Source organism: Danio rerio, chromosome 8 (assembly GCF_049306965.1).
Source record: "Danio rerio strain Tuebingen ecotype United States chromosome 8, GRCz12tu, whole genome shotgun sequence".
Classification (NCBI taxonomy): Eukaryota; Metazoa; Chordata; class Actinopteri; order Cypriniformes; family Danionidae; genus Danio; species Danio rerio.
This window is the reverse complement of record NC_133183.1, coordinates 10,084,424-10,110,255: the sequence shown is the minus strand read 5'-3', so window position 1 is coordinate 10,110,255 and position 25,832 is coordinate 10,084,424. Positions and strand designations below refer to the sequence as shown.

The window sequence follows — 25,832 nt, the reverse complement described above, 5'->3', positions numbered from 1 at the left end:
AAACTAAGCTTGAGGGTCCTGACAGAGAAAGAAAAGACAAAAGGATTACAGAAAAGACAGTTACATTAGTCCCCAGAAAGTACACTTATAGCAAAGAAATATGATAATAAGGGATGCCAAACATATGAGAATTTGCTAGAACCTCTAATTGAATATAAAAAACTTTCCAAGTGTAAATAAAACATCAGATTTTGAAGCTAGTTTAACAATCGATTACTTTTTAAAGGTAACTTACCCAACACTGATTAGTACACTCATACTTGAATAAACTGCAGCCAGAAATGGAAAGTCCACATGAAATTGAGCATGCATAATCAGAGGTATATATTTCAGACCAAATCTGTTTTCACTGGAACATCTTCACAGACAAGTCTCAGCAAAAGCCACGCTTTCAGAAGTTTGTCTTTGAATTTTGTAGGATTTGTTAAAAAACGCTTTAAATAATTTGTGATGCATTTTAGACAGACTAAAAACACATCTCAGTAGAGTTCAGGAGTCCAACTAAAAAACCCTGCAATATTAATACCCTTCAAATTTCTTAGCATTTCTTATCAGACATATTTCTGTCTTGGTTTGCCTAATTAGTCTTGAGTTTTAAAGAAGCACTGTTGTGGTCTAAAAAAAGCAATATACTCATGCTGAGTTCACATAAGGACTCCTGTCCCACATACAGCGAATTTGACGAGTCTGTCGTTGTATAATCTCGCCTGATTGTTTTGTCAAGAGGCAATGAAACTCCTCTGCTCTACAAGCATTCGGGTCGGTCCCATAAAACTAAGAGTCAGCCAGGGATCTCTGCAGAGTTTTTATGCCACATAAAGACGAGCTGTTAAAAATTGAGTACCTGGAGCTGTTTCATGAGGCAGAGCACTAAGTCTTATCATTAAAAAAACATGCGGTTTGCTACCGTGTCCCATCCAGCTAGAACGGCCACAGAGACGACATTCACAATTATACAACTGCTGCACTGCTGAGGTGCCGATTTTCACTGCAGTTCATGCGCTCTGTTGAGGCTTATGTGCCGCTTTCATTTGAAGGTTTGTGACCACCCTGTAATCCAAATGAGTGTGTGTGTGTGTGTGTGTGTGAGGAAGAGAAGTCCGAGCGACTCTGAAAAAGATGTGAGATCTGTGTGTGTGTGTGTGTGTGTGTGTGTGTGTGTGTGTGTGTGTGTACAGTATGCATGTGTGAGTGAGTCCTAGTTTGCTCTCTGTATTGCACTGCACTGAAGGTCTGTGCATGCCGTTTGCTTTTATATGTAAATATATATGTTTATAATAAGTGAAGTTTATTTATGAACTAATTTCGAGAGGATATGCTTATGATTGCTTGCAGTTGGCCCTGCATTATTCAATTTATGATTCACCAATCAGACGATTCCTGAGCTACTATAAATACCCTAAGTTCCATATTACAGCTATCTTCGTTTTGAAGAATCCCCCCTTACACCCCTACTCCTCCTCCAGATGGGTGGCACGGTGGCCCAGTGGTTAGCACTGTTGCCTCACAGCAAGAACGTCACTGGTTCTAGTCCTTACCAAGCAAGCCGATGTTTCTGTGGGGAGTTCTCCCCGTGCTCATGTGGGTTTCCCACAGGTTCCCAAACAAAACTGCAAGCTTACTTTGCAAAAAAATATATCATGGAAATAAAAAACAAGCCTAAAAATATTATCTATATTAAAATGAGCGCTGGGCGAAATTTATTCGCGAATAATCGCATCAAAAATAAAAGTTTTTTTGACATAATTTAAGTTTGTGTACTGTGTATATTTGTTATGTACAAAAAAATACACACATGTATGCATATTTTTGAGAAAATGTTTAATCATTCATTCATTTTCTTTTCAGCTTAGTCCCTTTATTTATCTGGGGTCGCCACAGTGGAATGAATCGCCAACTTATTGAACATATGTTTTACAAAGCGGATGCACTCCCATTCACACAAATACACTGTGGACAATTAAGCTTATCCGATTCCCCTATAGCGCATGTCTTTGGACTTGTGGGGGAAGCCGTAGCACCTGATAGAAACCCACGCCTACACGAAGAGAGCATGCAAACTCTCACCCAGCCGAGTCTCGAACCAGTGACTTTCTTGCTGGAGGCGATCGTGCTACCCACTGCACTACCTTGCTGCCCCAATGTTAATTCACATATTCAAATTTAGATATAAAATATTTGTGTATATGATATAAATTATATTCAAATTGGGGGAGATGGTGGCGCAGTGGGTAGCACAATCACCTCACAGCAAGAAGGTCGCAGGTTCGAGCCTTGGCTGAGTCAGTTGGCATTTCTGTGTGGAGTTTGCATGTTCTCCCAGTGTTGGCGTGGGTTTTTTCTGGGTGCTCTAGTTTCCCCCACACGTCCAAAGACATTGGGTAAGCTAAATTGGCCGTAGTGTATGAGTGTGTGTGATTGAATGTTTATGGGTGTTTCTAAGTAATGGGTTGCGGCTGGAAAGGTATTCGGTGTGTAAAACATATGCTGGATAAGTTGGCGGCTCATTCCGCTGTGGCAACCCTTGATTAATAAAGGGACTAAGCCAAAAAGAAAATGAATGAATGTATGATATTTCCATCAGTCATTTTCGCACGTTTGTGCCTGTTCAAATGTCTTGTACAAGCATTTGTTGCATATTTTATGCTTTTGTTTTTTTGTTTTATGTTTTTAAGATAAATGTTTTGATTACACATGCACAATTTTATTGAATTTCATTCTGTATATTTAATATTACCTCTAATGTATTACCAGGTGGCTGTCCTGCAGGCTTATAAACAAATTTTATCTGGTTCAAAATATATCAGCTAGAGTGCTTACTAGAACTAAGAAACATGATCATATTCGTCCAGTTCTGTCAACATTACATTGGCTCTCTATTAGGCAAGGCAAGGCAAGTTTATTTATATAGCACATTTCTTACACAGTGGCAATTCAAAGTGCTTTACATAAAAAATGTGTCGGACGCAGCACAGTGCTCATTCAGTAAAGCCACAGCTAAACAGATGGGTTATCAGTTTTGATTTGAATGTGCCTAATGTTGGAGCACATCTGATCAATTCTGGAAGCTAATTCCAGCAGTGTGGAGTGCAGTAGCTGAAAGCTGATTCACCCTGCTTTGACTGAACTCTTGGAATTTCTAGTTTATTTGATCCTAAAGATCTAAGTGATCTGTTGGGTTTGTATTCAGTGAGCATATCTGTAATGTATTAAGGGCCTAGGCCATTTAGTGATTTATAGACCAGTAATAATACATTAAAATCTATTCAGAATGTAACTGGGAGCCAGTGTAAAGACCTGAGGATAGGCATGATTTGTTTTGATTCCTGGTTCTGGTCAGAATCCTAGCCGCAGCGTTCTGGATGAGCTGCAACTGTCGTTTTGGGAAGGCCAGTGAGGAGGTTGTTACAGTAATCCACCCTATGAAACATTGTATACATTTTAAAGTCTTATTGATTACTCACAAAGCCCTGAATGGCTTAGTTCCCCAGTATTTGAGTGAGCTGCTGACTTACAGCCCCTCATGTCCACTACATTCAATTTATTCTCGACAACTCATTATTCATAGATTATCAAAATCAACTGTTGTAGATTCTTTTCATATCTGGAGGCACTCTTTCATAATTCAAGAGGCACTCTGTCTGTTTAATCCAGACTATAGACTCATCTCTTTGCATTAGCATATACATGAAACACAAATTCATAACTTTGAACTCCAAATCCTCTAAAGGATTATTAGGCTGCATTAATCAGGGGAACCAAAGCTGGGGACATTCCCCAAAAAAGACTGTAATTTTGAACACCATCTATGCTCATGTTGGTCTGTCTTTTCTTATCCATAAGTTTGCATAATGTTGGATCCAGCAATTTTTTTCTGCATAATAATTTGCAAAATAGGCTGCATGGTGGCGCAATGAGTAGCACGTTCGCCTCACAGCAAGAAGGTCGCTGGTTTGAGCTTCGGGTGGGTCAGTTGGCGATTCTGTGTGAAGTTTGCATGTTCTCACCGTGTTGGAGTGGGTTTCCTCCGGGTGCTCCGATTTCTCCCCACAAGTCCAAAAACATCTGGTGTAGGTGAATTCGGGTAGGCTAAATTGTCCGTAGTGTATGTGTGTGAATGAGTATGTATGGATGTGATAGGTTGCAGCTGGAAGGGCATCCACTCCTTAAAAACAAATGCTGGATAAGTTGGTGGTTCATTACACTGTGGTGACCACGGATTAATAAAGGAACTAAGCCGAAAAGAAAATGAATGAATGAATGAATGAATAATTTGTAAAATAGTAAAACGATGCCATCATGGCAAAGAGAAGAGCTATTATAAATTAATTACTAAAAATATTGTTTAAAAATGTGTTAAAATTAAAATTTTACAGGCAGGCTAATCATTTTGTCTTCCAATGTACATTTACAGACATCCTTAGCCTCTGATGTCTCCATTCGGTTCTCTGTTTGGTTGGCTGTGTTTATTGTCTGTACACACACTGTGGTGTTGGAGCATTTTAATGAGTACAAGTATGGGTACATGAGTGCAGTATGGGGCCTAATACACACAACTTAAAATAATAACAAGTAAACTAGCGATCGCCAAGCAACTTTATGTAAGGTAAACAGTAAAGCAGTTCGTTTTTGAAAAAAGACCCAAGCACAACATTAAGGATTCAGTCTATATATAGTAGTCTTGCAACAGATGTCAGTGTTATACAAGATTACTTGTCGACTATAGCATTTCCCCTCTGTAGTGTTGCTATTTATTGAAGTAAAAGACATTTGCTTCAGTTGGAGTTTAGTTTACAGTACATACAGTTGAAGCCAGAAATATTAGCCCTTCTGTTCAATTTTAATTATTTAAAATGTAATTTATTTAAAAATGATTTCAAATATATTTTCCTCAATTTCTATTAAACAGATTTTTAAGTGGATTTTTTCAACACATTTCTAAACATAATAGTTTTAATAACTCATTTCTAATAACTGATTTATTTTATCTTTGCCATTATGGCAGTAAAAAATATTTGACTAGATTTTTTCAAAATAATAGTATTCAGCTTAAAGTGACATTTAAAGGCTTAACTAGGTTAATTTGGTTAAGCAGGCAAGTTAGGTTAATTAGCCAATTTAATGTATAAAGATAGTTGTTCTGTAGACAATAGAAAAATATATATTGCTTAAGGGTGCTAATAACTTTGACCTTAAAATTAATTCATTCTTTCATTTTCTTTTCAGCTTAGTCCCTTTATTAATCTGGGGTCGCCACAGCAGAATGAACCGCCAACTTATTCAGCATAAGTTTTACACAGCGGATGCCTTCCAGCCACAACCCATCCCTGGGAAACATCCACACACACTCACTCATTCACTACGGACAATTTAGCCTACCCAATTCACCTGTACCGCATGTCTTTGGACTGTGGGGGAAACCAGGGCACCCGGAGGAAACCCATGCGAACGCAGGGTTTCGCGAACGTCTGCTTTTATTCTAGCTATGATAATTTCCTGCTTTGTTAGACATCAATTGGGAAATGTTTGAAAAAAAATTCACAAAAGGGCTAATAATTTTGACCTAAATGACCTAAACTGTATACAGTGCTAGAAATAAGTATTGAACACGTCACCATTTTTCTCAGAAAACATATTTCTAAAGGTGCTGTTGACTTGAAATTTTCACCAGATGTTGGTAACAATCAAAGAAATCCATATATGCAAAGATAACAAATCTAATTAGTTTACAAATGAAGATATGCGTAATAAAATAAAAACAACACAGGAAAAAAGTATTGAACACATGAAAAAAGAGAGTTGTGGAAAGGTAGTGAAAGCACAAACTGCAGCTGAAATCTCTCAGTAGTTCTTCAGCAAACGTCTGCCCTTCCTACTCTCAAATGCTTTTAGAGAAAGAAAATCAAGCTGTAGAATGGCCCAGCCAATCACCTGACATGAATAACCTGATCAGATTTGATAGACGAGACCCACAGAATCATCAAGATTTTTACACTCTCTTGAAGTCTGTGAAAAAGGCACACCTGAGCAATGTGTGTGACTTTATTCTCCATATGACAACAATCACCAAAAAAGCCTTTTATATAAAGTATTAAATAAAGTTCAGTAGTTCAGCACTTGCTCCGTCTGTCATTCATTCATTCATTCATTCATTGTTTGCGCTTTTCCAGGGGCCGGGTCGCAGGGGCAGCAGTCTTGGGAGAGAACCCCAGACTTCCCTCTCCCCAGACACTTCCTCCATCTTTTCCGGGGGGATCCTGAGGCGTTCTCAGGCCAGCCAAGAGACATAGTTCTTCCAGCGTGTCTTGGGTCTTCCCCGAGGCCTCCTCCCGGTGGGACATGCCTGGAAGGCCTCCTCCCGGTGGGACATGCCTGGAACACCTCCCTAGGTAGGCGTTCAGGAGGGTTCCAAAACAGATGCCTGAGCCACCATGTCCATGTTGATGAAGCCAACAGAACAACATAGACTGCAAAAAACAGATGAAATCCTGTGGTCCCCGAACCGGACTCCCTCCAGCCCAAGGTTAAGCCTTGAATTTCTATTGTTTTTTTGTTTTTGTTTTTTTGCTTTTTTTTTTTTTTACTAAAATCTTGTCAACAGCTCCTTTAGAAATATTATTCATAGAAAAAAACATGATGTGACTTTTTCCCCTCACCGTATAAAAATTACACTTAAACCAAAAAACTGTCAAATCATCTGAAGGATCAAAACTTTAGGGCACTATATTACTCACAGAAGTTAATTATCAAATATAAAGCATTGTTTTCTGTGTCTTTTGGAAGCTGTAATTAAACAGGCATGGCGCTCTAGATGTGTCATCTTTGTCTGTTAAGCGGGAAGGACGTGCCATCTTTAAAGTGAGCGTCTGACAGGGAGATTCATTACCGTGGGGTGAAGTAAAAGCTCATTTAACTCGGCTGTGATCACATTCACTCAGACCGTGGAAAGAACGAGATATGGACTCTCTGACTAAAAAAAAACAACAACAAAAAACAACACATGCTGCATCCAAGTTCACAGACTATCTGTTCTAACCAGTATGTGAGATTAAAATGAGTTCATTCCAAATGGATAGTTTGTGAGCAGTGAGCCGAAGGTGTCTGGATGGATTGTGAAGTGAGCATTCATGCATGTTTTGCTTGGCTTACACCAGCCACAACCCCCTGCTAATCAAAACAAGAGTTTGTGATGGTGCTTTTTGTAATTTTTAGAAGGAATTTAGTCTGACAAATGCATGGTGAATGTATAAACTAAATTTTTTAATCATTTGAAATCATTTATTCTCCTTCACCTTAGTCGCTTGTTTATCAGGGGTCACCACAGTGGAATGAACTGCCAACTATTCTGGCATATATTTTATATTTTGCAGAAGCCCTTCCAGCTGTAACCCAGTACTGGGAAACACCCATACACATTTGGACACCCCTGGATTAGAGTCTACATTTGGGTTGTTTTAGTCCTATGTTAGGCCAAATATTTACAAACCAGGGTTAAAATAATCACCCAGAAATTCAACAAATTGCATTTAAAATACATTTGAACTGATAAGAGTCTACATTTTGTAGAATGAATCATCCAGGTAAATACACAAATAAACACACTACAAAATATGCTGGGTTGTGTTAACCCAATGTTTGGGTCAAATATGTACAACCTGGGATAAAATGGTTACTTATACTTCAACTAATTAATATATATATATATATATATATATATATATATATATATATATATATATATATATATGCATTTCCGCAATGTGGAAAACATATGCACAAACACAACTTTGAGTTGTGAAGGTTTTTAATTACATTTAAAATGACACTTTAATTTTGCCCATTAGTTTGGTTTTTACGTTTTTAATTACATTTAAAATGACACTTTAATTTGGCCCATTAGTTTGGTTTTTACGTTTTTAATTACATTTAAAATGACACTTTAATTTGGCCCATTAGTTTGGTTTTTACATATTTGACCCAACGTTGGGTTAAACAGGGGTGTCCAAATTCAGTCCTTGAGGGTTGATGTCCTGCATAGTTTAGCTCCAACTTCCTTCAACACACCTCCCTGGAAGTTTCAAGTATACCTAGAAAGAGCTTGATTAGCTGGTTTAGGTGTGTTTATTTGGGGTTGAAACTAAAATATGCAGGACGCCGGCACTCCAGGATCAAGTTTGGACACCCCTGGGTTAAAACAACTCAGCATTTTTTATAGTTTCTATTTTAATTTGATGCAGAAACAGCAAGAAATGTACCATACTGCAATCACTGTCACTACACAATCTCAATACAATGCACGAATCTCACTACAATGCACATAAAAAGGCTGTACTTTCCAATCATCAGCCAAGTACATACTTTCAGTGAATAGCATAAGTATGCCAACCGGGACTCATTCATTCCTAACATAAAGACTTGAATAAATATAAAGACAGTCCCCAAGCGGACCCAACGACAGGTGTTTGGTGTCACGAACATCAAAGAAATTTCCAGAACCTGCTCATTGTTCAGGCAATCTGATATTTTCATGATGCCCTGACACATCAAACACATCTTAATGATCGACCGTGTAAAAATATCAGCGAAACAACAGGCTTTTCGTATGCAAAACACCATCTAAATAGCTGTTTGAAACTGTCCCAAGCATATTTAAACAACAACAACAACAACAGCGCAAAAAACCCACAAATGGAAATCGGTGGCTGTGGAACCTTTGTCCACGCTTCAGCGAGCAATCTGTAGACTGGAATAATGACTGGCGGTGGTGCTGCGGCCCTCATCATACAGATTCAAAAAAAGGTCTGTTTAATGAAGATCCACTGTACCTCTGCTTTTGTTCTGTGTTGGGTTCAGACTTTATTCCACATGTGTTTAATTAGAGGCTTTGGCTACCGACAGCTGTCCCCACAGACGCGGCCCATTGTCTAACAGCGTTCTGCCATTTACAAGCGCACAATGGGAAAACTTCCTGTGAAATTGAAATGCACTTCATGCTTTTTGTATTTTTTTTATGGAATCTGAATTTGATGTGTTTGGGAAAGATTCAATAGAGATGTAGACAACGCAAACTGATCAGTATAGTGGGAAAAAAGGCCTTGAAACTTCGACAAAACCTTTTTCAAAGTTGTAGGAGTGGGTTTTACAGGAATATAATATTTCATTCTTTGTATTTCCTTTTAAACAACATAGGCTCATTCTGAAAACGTAGCCCTATATACGTTTCTGGAGATCGCAAATTGTGTATCCAAAAGTACGTATGGCTGCATTTCATCTTTAAAACGATTGCTAGTTTGGTGGTATGACGCTGTTCCTATACCGGCTGACTGCTTACCTTCATGTGACAGGCTTTCCCACTGTTACCAGTTTGTCCAGTGGGTCACTACGTTGAAGGATTTGAGACGCAGAGAGTAGCTGACCACGATGACGGGGTTTGAGTCCACCAAAGAACAGTTCCAGAAAGTGGTTAAGAAAAAAAACAGAAGCCAAAAAGTGAAATAAACTAGTAAATAACAGGGTGAGAATGTGGTAAAATCTGAAAACGTGCTAAAAATCAGGGGGCTTTTCTTTTTCTAGATTGCTTTTAAAAACACTGTCGGCTGGTTTAGGGAAGTAGGTGGGTGCTGGTCAATCAGTGCTTTTGAAAACACTTTTGGTTGGGTTTAGGGAAGGAGGTGGGTGCTGGTCAATCAGTGCTTTTGAAAACACTATTGGTTGGGTTTAGGGAAGGAGGTGGGTGGGTCAGTCGATCGGTCAGTCAGTCAATCAGTCAGTCGACATCGGCCTTAGGTGGATTTACGCGAGAACAGCAGACATGAATGGCACTCGAGAGAGATATTTGAGACTTGAAAAAGCGTACACAGTGACCTCTGGTGCATTTGCAAAAACAAAAACTGCAAAAAACGTACCTCCTGGGATGTATTTGGCGCTCTCCAGAAGTGTATATAGCAGTATGTTTTCAGAATGAGCTTGGGTTGCTTTTGAAATGTCTTATGAAATTGAATACATTTCCGTCAGTTTTAGTCTAATCACTAATTTTCAGTCTGTTGGTTTTAAGGCCATCTATATGTTAGTGTGCTTCAAAATAGAGGTCTGCATTCCCGACCAGATTCCTTGTGGCGCGGGAATAAATTTCCGAATAAAGCGCAGGAGCAGTTGGTAACTGGTGTAATTTAAAACGGGAGCGGGCGGTCTAATAATGTCGCTCCTGACTCCAGAGCGAGCATGCATCTGTATGTGTGTAAATGAGAGAGCGTGATGCTGTGTTTAGCTTGTTTGTTGCTGTCTACGTGTGTATATGTGTTTGTGTGTGAATGAAAGAGCTTGGTGCTGTCTGTGTATCACTTGCTTGTTGCTTGGTGTTTTTTTTACGTCACCTTATCCTTCAGTTTCTCATCACATTTAAGACGCTTCTCATTTGCTTTTCATTTGATGCGCATGAGCTTAACCACTCTCATTGGCAGAACTGTGAGGAAGCAATACGCTATTGGCTACTGTTTATATAGAGTAGGATACTCTATGTCCAATTATAGAGGCAATTTTCACTGAGGAATTTGCTGGCAAATGTCACAATTACAAAGAAAATTGGTTATTTGACAGCATTTTACAAGAAAAAAAAAACTTTTTCCAGTCTTTCTTCCTCAAAATTTCACATATAATTCAATGTGTTAGTAAATATCAGTAAAATATACTAGCATCTCATGACTGAAAACTGTGTAAATTCATTCATTCATTTTTCTTCGGCTTAGTCTCTATTTCAGAGGATGCCACAGCGGAATGAACCGCCAACTATTCTGGCAAGTTTTACGCAGTGGATGCCCTTCCAGGCACAACCCATTACTGGGAAACACAAATACACACTCAAACACACACTTATACACTATGGCCAATTTAGCCTATCCAATTGAATTCACCTTTAGCGCATGTCTTTGGACTGTGGGGGAAACCAGAGCACCCACGCCGAACATGCAGACTCCACACAGAAATGCCAACAGACACAGCCGGGGCTCGAACCAGCAACCTTCTAGCTGTGAGGTGACAGTGCTAACCACTGAGCCGCTGTGCACCAATTGTGTAAATCCTACATCTTTTTTCAATGAGCTTTTAATAGTGTACTTTGATGAAATCAGATGGTAAAATCATAATAATTAACAATTTACCATTGAAAAAATTTGTGTAGAAACTATTTTCCAAGAATTACAACGAAATAGTAAGTAGCACATTGAATTAAACAACATTTTAAGTCCAATAAAATGTAAAAAAATGTATGTTTTAATAATAGTACTATCATCATCAAGTGTGCCAAAAAATACAACCATAACCACATCAAAACGATGTGGCCTCGAAGATATGAATTTTTCAGTTTAAATGCTTTTCTGACTCCCTAATTTCTTTGATTTCCTACAACACAGATTAATACACAGTTAAATATGAGAATATACAAAGATACCTTTAATATCTTGTCATAACCAGCTTACGGGCTCACCAAAAACATGTAAATGTGTATTTGACAAGGGCAGAAATCAGCAGAGGGGCTTAGCAATGGCCCTGTTAATGAGATTACAGCATTTCCATGACAACTGTGAACTGGAAATGCTGGATTTAGGAACAATAATGCTGTATTTTTTTGTTTGTTTGATCACTCACAAATAAACACGTAAGGCCTTGGCATTCATGCGATCACTTTAATCTGACATTACAGGTTTGTTTTTCCGCTATACTGTTCCAAATTCGTGCTCGACTTCACCTCAGATGCCTCCCGCTCGGAGAAATAAAAATAGGCACAAATGAGACCGTTTTTTAAAGTACATCAGAAATCTGGAGCTGTGAAATGAATGTGGAGAGCAGCTCAGATCATTCGGAGTTCAGTTTCATATCTCTGACTCGACGGTTCAGTTCATTTCTTTGACTGCAGACTAAGCAAAAGCAAATCTTCATTTCTTGCTGCCTAGAAAGAAATTAGATGAGATATTACAGAGATCTCATTCATGGTTTATTTCTCTTAGGGGTGTCCAATAATGACAAAAAATATGGAAATTGCTTGAGATATTTAGGGATAACTAAAATGTAACTTAAATTTTCATTCATTCATTTTCTTTTTGGCTTAGTACCTTTATTCCGGATCGAAAATTAATGACTTCTGGCTACTTTGACGCTCTCGACGCTTTGAGTGTGAACGCACAGTAAGTGTAAATAAAAACTATTACAGGGTCTGACCAATAAGTTTAAAATCCAACTCAATATTAGCAGAAAACAAACACAAACAAACTGGCATCCCTTCAGAGCATTCAGTGCTCCAATTCACTTACTGATTTTAGTTAATTTTTTGTATTGGATTATACTAGTGAACTAATGTTCACTAATGAACAGCCGGCAGCTAGCTCTCTGCAACTCTCACATGGTCGCCCACTGAAGCCAAGCAGGGCTGCGCCCGGTCAGTACCTAGATGGGAGACCTAAAGGAAAAGCTAGGTTGCCGTTGGAAGTGGTGTTAGTGAGGCCAGCAGAGGGGCACCCAACCTGCGTTCTGTGTGGGGCCTAATGCCCCAGTATAGTGACGGGGCCTCTATACTGCTTAGTGAACGCCGTCTTTCGGATGAGACGTTAAACCAAGGTCCTGACTCTCTGTGGTCACTTAAAAATCCCATAACGTCCTTCAAAAAGAGTAGGGGTTTAACCCCGGCATCCTGCCCACATCTGCTCACTGGCCTCTGTCCATCATGGCCTCTTAACCTCCCCATATCATAATTGGCTTCATTAATCTGTCTCCTCTCCACCAATCAGCTGGTGTGTGGTGTGCGGTCTGGCGCAAAATGGCTGCCGTTGCATCATCCAGGTGGATGCTGCACACTGGTGGTGGATGAGGAGACCCCAATCAACCCCCCAATCAAATATGAAACATTGCAGTGTTGCTTTGAGACTCGCATCTTTTCATCTTGTAGATAATTTCTTTTCAGATAATGTACCATATAAATGATATTGAAGTAATCCGTGTGTAAAAATACACATATTGACATTTTCTGCAGAGAAATACTGTAATCTAACAAATTAACATTATACTCAAGACACATAATTTATAATGCCAAAATCCAAATTGCTAATCATTTTTAGGTGCTCCCTTAATTTCTGGGCATGTCTGGTTGTGTTTGGAACCATTATTTGGGGGGTGAAACAAAAAACAGACATAATTATTAGAGGTGTAAATCTACACTGGTCTCATATTTCGGTTCGGTTACGATTATGATGCCATCGATTCGGTTCAATTCGATATCTTGGTGCATCATGGTGTATTGACGATGATTTCCATTAAAAAATTTATATTTTACTTACTGTTACATCCCGACCAGTCTAGGGTTGATGGGAACAATAACAAGAGTGTAAATAAATAAATGAATTAAGCTTAATTACACAATTTAGGGTTTTCCCCCTCTCGTGTCCCAACTCACAATGATCACCATGTTTATCAAGAAGTAACAAGGTTTATTATTTTCTTTGACAACAAAGACATTAGAGGCATCTGTTCGGAAGGTAATCCAGGCCAAAATAATAAACAAAAAGACAGCTAACTTGCAGGGAAATAATTCTAACTTACCTGCTTTAATTAAAGTACCCGAAATAAAATTACAGCAAACCTCCCTTTCTCCCTCGCTGCCACAAACCAGAAGAAAATGTTTTTAAAGTAAATGGCGATTCTCAGCCTACCACTTCTATTTAAAACCAAATATATAAAAATAATATATATAAAAACAATAATTCTTGTATTAAAAAACAAGGGGCAGTGGGGGTATAGCAAGGCGTTATCGCGGATGTAAGCTAAGAGCCGGGGCGGGGCTTGGTTGTCGCGGACGAAAGCGAAGAGAATTGGGGAGTTCTGGAACAAAGTGAAAGTGAACAGCGGACGGGGGATGACGTTGGGTGAGGATCGGTAAAATGAGGTGCCAGTTCAGATTTCAGAGCTGCCGAATCCGGATCCATGTTCCGGCACAAAATAAGCCCTATTTGTAATAAAATGTTGTCATTTAATACAAGCAGTCAAATAAATAAACTGTACCTTTCATTTTATCTGATCAAAGAAACACACTTTTTTGGAGTATATCAAACAAAACTAAAGTGCATGCACAGAACAGCATGAGCATTTATAGCAAATAAACAAATGTAAATAAAATCCCACTTGCTTTTTTAACTTTCTTGAGCAAGTTCTTAAATGGCTATGATTGGCCACAAGTTCAACAGAAAAGGCTGCGATTGGCTCTAACAGTCTATTGTTGTAACAGTCGAGAGAGGAGATAAAACGTTACCTCACAAACACACCATCAGGCCAAAGGAGCCACAAATAGTGAGAGAGAGAGAGAGTTTACAGCTTTATCTTTTCCTAGCTGGGTTGTGATGTACTTCCCAGTGCAAGTGAAAGACTGTCCAGCAAACACACATGCAGTGAATTGTGCACAGTTGTCTGCTTTTTAAGTAATTAGAGCATTCTAATTACTTGTGGTCTCCTCCCTCGCCATAGTAAGCTATTGCCATATAACGTATATGTGATAAATGACATCAGTACATAATAACTGGTTATGATTATTACCGAACCTAAGGAACTGTTCGCGTGTGCATCACAGTTAATCAAAGAAACTAATAATTTTGACACATATTCAGACTTGTGATTCTGCACACACATTTACTTGTAAAAGCTCTATGTGTGATATTACTGCACCATTTCATATCTCATAAATACAAAAACAAGGTTTGTTTTTGCTTTCATAATGCATAATGCAATTCATAGTCTCATTCTAATTGACTTCACCAAACAATCAATGCCTTTGGACTCTCAAGATGTGTTTTTTTTTACATGAGTGACATACTCGATAACATCAGCTTGCGTAATCTTAAAACAACAATTACGTTATTATAGCAAACAATTACATTAAATATATCACACCCCTAGTCAATTCTCCTTTGTCAAAGCAAGATTAATCAGCGATCCTCTCAGCCATTGTTTGCAAATGAACCACAGCCTCTTTACAGCTCAATAATGCACCACGTGTGGGCAAAAGAGAGCTGAAATTGTAATATTTAAAACAGCATCTCTAGGGGTCTTAAACGGAGTACACAGAAGCGCAGATGGCATGCGGAAACCCTCCGACTCTGTTGTCTTCTTCCATTAGAGAAGAGCTAAAAAAAGCTTTATTAGTCTGTCACTCGGTTGACTCTTATAAAATCAATTTCCAGTTTCACCTTACAAAAAGAAGAAGAAAAAAAAAGCCCTCTACATGCACTCAGAACAATATGTCCCCCAACTCATTTCGCTGCAAACATAAGACCCATGTAGGAAGGGATTTGAGTCTTGTGGAACCCGAGGATATAGGGAGCACGAAGAAAAAAGCTTACACAAGAGGGAGCAAATCACAGCATTCGTCACAGAGATTCCCTCGTTCCTGGGCAGGGCGTCCAACGGCTGAAAGCCATGTGTGCCTGAAATTGCACTATACGAGGAAGCCACCAAAAATGACCCTCTTGAGAGAAAGCTGGAGCTGTTTCAGGATGAATAAAGAATAGTTGTTCACACTTCCCCCAGCTTTTGTTTGCTAAAAGGACAAAATGTGCATGGGATTTGGGCTTTGTTGCTGGTTGAATCCTAATCATAAATGCTTGCCGTTGCCAGTAATGCCCAATCGCAATCTAGTCCCTGCCAAGCTGTTCAGTTTGCGCTGTAGTCGTTTCTCCGTGCTTTTGTTGTCTCAAACACTCAGAAACAACTCTCATTACATGCTCTCTGATCCTTGTCCAAACTGAGCTTAATCCAAAAGCAATGCACTCGTTGGTTTTTCAGACGAGCAATTTGGGCACTCTTGAGTCATAAAGTTCACTCAAGCATAGGCAAGATTTATTTACAGGAAACGTTTAGCAACTATTACTGGGCTGAGTTGACATAAGTTTATATGATGCGTGAAATCGAAGTACAGCATGATCTAAGGTCATATGGTAAATGGAATTGGTAAAAGTTAAGAACTTAGGTGGTATTTAATGTTAATGTATTTCTTAACATGAATAAACGATAAACAACACATTTATTACAGCATTTATTTATCTTTGTTAATGTTAGCTAATGGAAATAAAGTTGTTCATGGTTAGTTCATGTTCATTAGGTCATTAGTTAATGTTAACAAGCATAAACTTGAATTTAATCATGCATAAGTAACTGTTAAATTATTATTAACCCTTTCACGTGTGCGATCACACTGGTGTGATCAGCCTTGGCTGGTCCATATAATGCATGAAATCTAAGTATAGTATGATCTAAGGTCATATTGTCAATGGAATTGGTAAAACTTATTAATTAGGTGGCATTTAATGCTAATGTATTTATTAACATGAATAAACAATACATTTATTACAGTATTAATTTATCTTTGTTAACGTTACGTTAACGTTAACGTTGTTCATTGTTAGTTCATGTTCATTCGGTCATTAGTTAATGTTAACAAGCATAAATTTAAATTTAATCATGCATAAGTAAATGTTAAATTGTTATTAACCCTTTTACGTGTACGATCGCACCGGTGTGATTAGACTGTTCACTTCCAATCGCAGCTTCATCCCTTCATTTCCATAGCAAAAACGTCATATAACAAATAATATGATCATTATTAAGCTGTTTAAAAAACAAAATATACATTCTATCACTTATTTGGGAATCGGAGTATTAGAACTAACATTAAATCAAGTTGCAATGTGTGACCATGATTCTAATATTATAAATCTTTATTTAAAGAGGTGATGAACTAAGATCTCAACTTTACTTGAATGTTTGAAATATAAGAGGTCATCATCTCAAAAGAAATAGTAAAAGAATAATTTTCAGAGCTGAAAATGTCTTTGTTACTGAAATAAAGGCATTTATTGATATCAGGGCCAGAAAATGCCAGATCCTGGAATGTACCTATCTATGACATCACAAGTAGATTAAACACCGCCTACACAGAAGAATATCAAAGCCTGATTCTGTAGCTCCGCCCATTAATTTGCGCAGGACATGATCAGATTATGCCACAGATGCATTCAGTTCCTCACATGAACCAAAGGAGGAGTCGAATACTAGTTTATGCAGAGCTGTTATCCAATCATAGCCGTAGGCGTTTACTTCCAAGTCATCAGAAAGAACCACCCAGAAAATCCAACCCAGGCTCATTCTTAAAACTTACCTCGAAATACATTTCTGGACTGTGCCAAATACGTCCAAGAAGGTACTTTTTTTTTTTTTTTGCTGTTTTTTTTTTGTGAATCCACCACCTCAAATTTCTCTCACGAGTGCCATTCCCACCTGCGGTTCTCGCGTAAATCCACAAGAGGCCGCTGTCAACTGACTGATCACCTGACCCACCCTCCTCCTTCCCAAACTCCAACCAATAGTGTCCAACCAATAGCACAGATTGACACACCGACCCACTTTCCTAAACCCAATCGACATTTTTAAAAAGCATTCCAGAAAAAGAAAAGCCCTCACCTGATTTTTACCATGTTCTCAGATTTTACCACATTCTTACCCTGTCATTTACATGTTTATTACATTTTTTGGCTTCTGTTTTTGTCTTACACGCTTTCTAGAACCGTTCTTTGCTGGACTTGAACCCCATGGTCAACTCCTCTATGCGTCACAAGTCCACTGACGTACATGGCAAGCCACAGGACAAACTTGTAACAGTGGGAAAGCTGTCCACACAGAGGCAAATGGTCAGCTGATAAGGGCGAAAAGGAACGGTGTCATTCAGTACCATTCTGTAGCATTCGTTTTAAAGATAAAATGCACACACACGTACTTCTGGCAACATAATTTGCGATCTCAGGAAAAGTATAAAGGGCTACATTTTCAGAATGAGCCTATGATGAAAAAACCTGTGCATTCTCTGCGACAGCCTCAAAATCAGGGTACAAAAAAGCGTATTATATATTGATTTTGATGTTTTTGACAATAAAATCCGTGTAAACACCATTGGTGGACTTCGAATGACAATAAAACGATAAAAATGCATTCATTCATTCTCGTTCGGCTTATGACCCATTTTAAGGTTTAATGTTTGTTTTAAAGGTACTTTAGTGGGTTTACATCTATGGTAAAACCTTAAATTGTGCATGAAATCAGTTTACAATGTTTTTTTTTTTTTTTTTTTTTTTTTTGCTAGCACACATCGTTAGTCTTAGAGTGAGCAATGAATCCACAAATTAATCCAACAGTTTTGGCAATTTTATTGAAAATCTAACGGCTTGTTTCAACTCTTGAATGTCGGTCATTCTCTAGGGATGTCAGTTTGATGGATTGGACGGAAACATGTTTTACCATGCCCCTCTAACAATTAATTTTTCTGTGAGTTAAAGATGAGAGGAGGAGAGCATAAATAAAACCCCACCTCTTCTCAATATTCACTTTCGGTTAGAAGTCATCAAACTGAGATAAAAGTCTGCAGCAACTTCTAGTTCATTCATTAATTCATTCATTTTCCTTCAGCTAAGTCTCTTATTTATCAGGATTAACCACAGCAGAATGAACCACCAACTATTCCAGCATATGTTTTACACAGTGGATACTCTTCCAGCTGCAACCCAGTACTGAGAAACACCAATACATTCTCGTATTCACACACTTCGTCCAATTTAGCTTCTTCACTTCACCTGTATCTTTGTCTTTGGACTGTGAGGGAGACCAGATCCCCCGGAGAAAACCCACATAAACACAGGGAGAACATGCAAACTCCACACAGATATGCCAACTGGCCCAGCTGTGGACCTTCTTGCTGTGAGGTGTCAGTGCTGACCACAGGGCCACCTTGCCGCTCCACTTCCAGTTCACACAGACATTATTTTTCCCATTAAATGTAATGGAGCATCATTTCTAGTGTGTGAAATGGCTCATTTAATGACGTTATGAATTGAGAAATTAAAACCCCCTTGATATTTTTTTATAAAGATCACTGTAAACAACCCAACTTAAAAACTTATCATTTATATAAACAACCTGTAAAGGTTTTATGCCATTCAGAATCAATTCTTTCTAGTAGAAGTCAACAAAACCACTTATCATGCATGTTTGAAACCTTTTACAATCACAAACAGCTATATTAGACTCTACATGAACGATAACATCTGGAGACAAAATGGGGCACTTTAAACATAAGTAAAAACGACAGTATAAAGTTAATTCAACGATGCAAAATAATAAAGCACAGTGTTTTGAAGCTGCTCGGCGTGTTTGGATGAGGATCACTAAATATGACCACTGCTCAAAGTGAATATAATATGCTGTAATAGTTTCCCCCAACGTGGCAAGCATTGGTATTTGGAAATGCAGATGAAACATTTGTCTCCACAACACTTTGTAATGCCTGCCCAGTGTTCATGTGGTCCAGTTGTTGAAGCATCCCATTAAAATTCCATGAGTGCAGAACGCAATATTAATGACTGCTGCAGCAAACCGCACAAACTACCACTGCAGCATCGTTTAAGCATTGGAAGAGTGGTCAAAAAAATTGCATAGAATGAGAATTCACAGCTGTGGGGAATAAAAATCTGCCTAAATGCTTGCTGGATTTAAGACAAAGCAGAACTAATATTCAAGAGCCTACGGGATAGAAAAAAAAGCTAGAGGCCGGCAACATGATTAGTTGGTTTCTCTAATCCTTCTTGTCAATTAACGCCAGGTCCTGGCCTGTAGACATCGAGATCTTGTCAAGCGTCCATTTCATGGCAAATTGATTGGTGTGGTGGGACAGAAACAAAGGAAAGGATGTACAAAGGAATAAACGCTGTAGGGTCAATGGGAAAGTCTGGCATTGAGATTTGCAAACATACACTGTAAAAATGATCCATAAATTAACAATTTTCCGTATTTTGTTCAACATGTTTTTTATTATTATTGTTACTTAGTTTTTTATTTATGCTTTTTAATTGAATTGTGGGACCTTGATCTTTTCTTTTTCGGTTATTTTACAGACTTTATTCTCAGTGTTGTTTATTATACAATTATTATTATTCATTTTTATCAATTATTATTTATATTGTTTCAAGCTACTAAAGTTTTAGGAATAGTCACTTTGATAAAATGCATTGAACTTTCGTCATCAAAAGTCGACAGAGCAGAGATTAACATCCCATAATTCAATTAATAGCATGATTAATTGTTCTGATAAACAATCAGAAACCATCTGAGGATCACATCTGTTAATCACAGTTTTACTTTATTCTATTTCTCAGATCAGAATTGGAATTTTCAAAACTACATGTTCAATCTTCACATCATTGTGTCATTCCTTTGAACAAGTTGCAAATGCTTGCGTTCATCCACGCAATTGATTATGCGCAATTCTCTGATATTTCCAACATTATCACATATGCTTATGTCATGTTGATCGAAATGTATTATTTTGGTCTCTGTTGAATAGTCTCACCCTTTGTTCATGGATTTTTTTTTCTTTACATACAAAATGGCTCAACAAGTTGTCATAAATATTTGGTCATTATGCAGTTTACTTATTTCTCGCAGGTGAATCTTGGTTTTATCTAATGAAGGTGCATCTGAAAGGAGATTGTGTCCTATTACTTTTGTTTTGTTTTTTCTTTGTGTTATACAGTGCTGTTGTTACCTTTTTGTATCACAATGACAAGATCTGGCAACAAATTACAGTAAATGATCAAAAATAAATACAGCAAAACAGCAAAAATAAATAAATTAGCCACAGTTTACATCAGAACAGCCCTCCAGAGTCCACTGTTAAATTAACAACATGACTAAGTCATTTGACTGTCTTATCTGTACACAATGACAGCACGACTTGTCATTCTGACGCCACTGACCATTTCAAACACGCCATTCATTTACAAAGAAATTTAGTTTTGAAAGATGAAAGAGGATTTTGAGAAGGAGACTGGCTTTGGTAGGTAATCCATGCTGTTTTGCTATTTGTACGCGCTGTTTTGAGAAATGCACTTACTGTCTTGCAAATTCCAATTCTGATCTGAGAAATGTACCAAAGAAAAACTGTAATAAAGGAATATTGTTTACAGTGTAGTCCTAAACTAGCTCTAGAAGTATCACTAAAATCAAAAGGGAATTGATAGGTGTCGTAAATGTTGACATTGTTGCATATGTGAGTAGCCGTTCAGTTCCAGAGTGTATTTGGATGTTATTGGGTTTGATGTATTGTGTATCAAATTATTTATTCCTAGCAACTTATATTTATAAATTTTAAAGTTTCTATCAGTTTTATGGAGAGAAAAATGACAGAAACTTAAAACCAAATACAGAGCCAGAGATAGATAGATAGATAGATAGATAGATAGATAGATAGATAGATAGATAGATAGATAGATAGATAGATAGATAGATAGATAGATAGATAGATAGATAGATAGATAGATAGATATATAGATGGATGGATGGATGGATGGATGGATGGATGGATGGATGGATGATTGGATGGATGGATGGTTGGAGAGATGGATGAATGGATGGACAGATGATAGATAGATAGATAGATAGATAGATAGATAGATAGATAGATAGATAGATAGATAGATAGATAGATAGATGGATGGATGGATGGATGGATGGATGGATGGATGGATGGATGGATGGATGGATGGATGAATGACTGGATAGATGGATGGATGATTGGATGGATGGATGGTTGGAGAGATGGATGAATGGATGGACAGACGATAGATAGATAGATAGATAGATAGATAGATAGATAGATAGATAGATAGATAGATAGATAGATAGATAGATAGATAGATAGATAGATAGATAGATAGATAGATAGATAGATAGATAGATGGATGGATGGATGGATGGATGGATGGATGGATGGATGGATGGATGGATGGATGGATGGATGGATGGATGGATGGACAGACAGACAGACGAGTGAATGGATGGATGGATGGAAGGTCAGACAAATGGATAGATAGATAGATAGATAGATAGATAGATAGATAGATAGATAGATAGATAGATAGATAGATAGATAGATAGATAGATAGATAGATAGATAGATAGATAGATAGATAGATAGATAGATTTTTCTCACCTCGAACAGTCGCAGGACATTGGCCACCATGATTGACACGGAGCTCCCCGACGCCCCAATCACGCCCACCACACGCTCAGGCTTGCGTATGATTGGCTGTTCCCCGTTGGAGCAGCGGATGTCAGATGTGTCTTTCTGAATGAGAGCCTGGACAAACGTCAGAGACTGTTCGAGAGCGTAAGTGTCCCTGGAACACGTATCAAGAATTCGGGCCCCAAGTGTGATGTTGGGCAGCAGCTCTGGGTCGCTATTGATCTGGTCCAGTGCGTACAGCATGGCCTCCAGCCGGTGGATTCCTTTCTCCTTTTTTATTTCTCCACACGGGACTCCTGCGGGACCCCTGGAGTGGACCGGGAAAAGCCCCCCCAAAGTGATGTCCCCTGGGATTTTGATGGAATGTGGGTGCGAGTGCTGGTGAACTGAGGAACACGGGCTAAGCCAAACCCACAGAATCCACAGGAGGCGTGGCCATGTAGATGCGTGACAGGTGGTACAGCTTAAAACTCGAAACATCCTGACCTGATGGTCCAATGAGAATGGAAGAGGATGTGATGTCATAATCACCAAGAATCAGACATATAAAGTGTTCATCCACTATCTGAGGAACCTGTTTAAGATAAACAAAAATGTATAGTTAGGAACAAGTGTGCTACAATTGTTAGTGATGCATTTGTCTTCAAAATCTTTAATAGGGATACAAAATTTGAGGTAGAAGGTGACTGGTTTGAGTCCTGGTTGGGTCAGTTGGCATTTCTTGGTGGAGTTTGCATATTCTTCCCATGTTGGCGTGAGTGTTCTCCGGGTGTTCCGGTTTCCCCCACAGTCCAAAGGCATGCTCTATAATAGGTATATTGAATAAACTAAATTGGCTGTAGTGTATGTGTGTGAATGAGTGTTTATGGGTGTTTCCCAGTGCTGGGGTTGCAGCTGGACAGGCATTTGCTGATGAATAAAGGGACTAAGCCGAAGAAAAATTAGTGATTGAATTAATTTGAGGTAAATATATATAGAAATTACATAAAACTGCAAGTGTGTGTGTGTGTTAATTTTTCAATATAAAGTATTTAAAGAGCCCATATTATGGGTTTTTGAAAATTCCCCTCCATGTAGTGTGTAACACAGCTCTAAGTGAAGTGAAGTATCCAGCTAAGGCTTAAATCTGTAAGAATACAGTGTTTAAAACGGTTGATTCATCTATAAAAGAGTCGACTCATAGTGCTTCAAACGAGTCGCCTTGATACCGACTCATTAGGTGTTTCGCCATGACGTACGAACGAAACCAAGTTATTCACGTGCACGCGCAAACCCGGGAGATTTCAAACCTGAGGCCCCGCCCTCTGACGCAGAAACCCAGACACACACGCACACCCACAAACACACGCACACCCACAAACACACGCACACAAACATGCCGGTCGATTGAAGTAACACTGCAGATGGACATTATATTGAGTCTCTACCCAAAGATGAAACATCAGCATTATAACCAAGCAGTTGGAAACTTCTGGAAGCTACATGCTACAAAGAATACTTCATCTGAGTTTGTTAAAGGAAGGATCAGTAAAGAGTAACTGATGGACGTCAGGATGGGTTTCTTCCATTTCTCAAGTGTAAGTACGTGCGGTTAAAGTTGTTGCCTCGTTTACTCTAGCTTGCAAATGTATTTAGTTGTGATTTGTTACTTGTAACCGCGTGTACTGTATCAGGTTAACTGGATATTTTATCTTATCGCGTGCAAAGTCACGTTAAAAACGCGACGCGTGCTGTTTGTTTATGGAGCTCCGTGCTAGAGTTCTGCTCCCGCGATTTATTCGGAAATTTATTCCCGCGCCGCAGAAATCTGGCGCGGGGACAGCCGCGGGAATAAATTTCCGAATAAATCGCGGGAGTGGTCGGTAACGGGTTTAATTTGGGACGGGAGCGGGCTGTCTAGCAATATCACGGATATTGCTATGCGAATTAGAAAGAGAGAGTCTGCGTGGTGCTTGTGTGTGTGTGTTAGTGCGCACGCGCGCGTATGAGAGAGAGCGAGAGAGCGAACGAACGAACGAACGAGCTTTGTGCTGTGTGTATACAGACAGCTTGGCTGTCTGGACTGTATACTGGGTGATTTTTGGTTGTGTTCTTTGCTCTAGCGGGACCGGGCGCGGCGGGCAGAAAACGGAGCGGGTTCTCAGGCTAAAACCTGGCGGGTGCGGGCGGAAGCGGGAGCGTTGTCATCCGGAGGTGTGTGTGTGTTTTTGTGTGTGTGTGGTATGGCGAGTACACGACTGTCTCCTTCGTTCGGTTATCCGTGGCACTATCCACTCGCCATAGTGTGGCAGCTAAAATCCACGTCTACAATATCGAGCGTGTATGAACTGTGATTACTTTTTAAATTGCTGATTAGCTATTGGCCATTTCCCTCTCTGACTGAAGGCAGTCGACCAATCGCGACAGACTGTCATCGGTCCAATCAGCGCAGATTAGCTCCGCGCTAAGGAGGGGTTTGGGAACAAATGAATCACTGGACGATTCATACAGGAGTCGCTGGGATAATTAGCTAAAAATAAATGCAGATTATAAGACCATGAAAGTGTTTTTTGACCTTGCATGCATATTAGACTGTTGTTGGAGACCCTTACAACCAGGATATGACCCTATTTCATGTATAATATGGGCTCTTTAATATAAATTAATACATTTAAAAAATATTTCAATAAAAAGAATTTAAAAGAATAAAAAATATGTATATATATATATATATATATATATATATATATATATATATATATTTATATATATATATATATATATATATATTAGCATAAATAATACATGCTTAAATCCAAATGAACATGCAAATGAGAGAAAGTAATCAAGATTAACAAAAGAGTCAAATAAATGTAAATAAGATGAGGATTTCTAGTTTGTTTAAAGGTTTAACTAGGCTAATTAAGTTAATTAGGCACAATATAATAACTGAGAAAGTCATTTGACAACAGTGGTATGTTCTGTAGCCGATAGACTGATTTCACGCGGCCGAAATTTTTAAAAGTGTAATCGAGGCTGCGGTGGGAAGAAACCCGGAAGTAGTTGGTGCCGGTGGTGTAGTGGTTCGTGCGTTGACACATGCACTCCGGTGCTCGCGGCGACCCGGGTTCGATTCTGCCTTGTGGTCCTATGCTGATCCTTCCCCTCTCTCCCCATGCTTTCCTGTCTATTCTCTCTACTGTCCTATCAAAAATAAAGGTGAAAAACCCCTAAAAAATAATTATAAAAAAAAAGAAACCCGGAAGTATCGTTGAGAGTTACATAGGAACGTTGTATACCTAGCTGTATGTCTTATCAGCGAAGTGAAAATGACATGACCCGAAGGTCCGTTCTAAATGAATGGTGAAAATAAAAAGGGATTTCAGAGCTCATTTTCAGCTAAGTTAATGAAAATGGCACTAGTTAGCTAACGTTTTCTTTCCCAAACACACGTTTTAGATGCCATTTATCAAACTCGAGTTAATGAACTGATTCTTTCATTATATTAGATTTGTCACAATACTGAATTAAAACAAAAACCGTCAATTTCCCGCTAACATTTAAGGCACTGTTGATGGCTTTCTTAAAACAGCGCTGATTCACCATTGTGTTCACGTGCTCTACATAAATGCTTGTGATTGGCCGAGAAGGTCATCAGTTCACTCACCGCTGTTTATTGAGCACAAACACAGACGAGTGATCATCATCTGCTTGATGACTCGACTGATCTTCACAGCTGTTTCGTGCTCCA

General features: G+C 38.7%; 1 protein-coding gene and 1 long non-coding RNA gene across 3 annotated transcripts in view; one reads left to right on the top strand and one right to left on the bottom strand.

Moving 5' to 3' along the window:
- Positions 1–25,832, bottom strand: part of grm6a (glutamate receptor, metabotropic 6a) — a 126,230-nt gene that overhangs the window by 81,169 nt on the left and 19,229 nt on the right. Inside the window, exon 2 of one of the 2 annotated variants that reach the window (XM_021478291.3) lies at positions 22,070–22,676. In XM_021478291.3, coding sequence (XP_021333966.1) covers positions 22,070–22,627 — 558 coding nt within the window. In that variant the 5' untranslated portion in view covers positions 22,628–22,676. Of the gene's footprint in view, positions 1–22,069; positions 22,677–25,832 lie in introns of those variants that run through there. The other variant, NM_001123292.1, reaches the window with a different exon arrangement.
- Positions 933–7,316, top strand: LOC141375579 (uncharacterized). The gene is made up of 2 exons (XR_012384100.1): positions 933–1,037; positions 6,171–7,316. It is a non-coding gene; the product is annotated as an uncharacterized lncRNA (long non-coding RNA).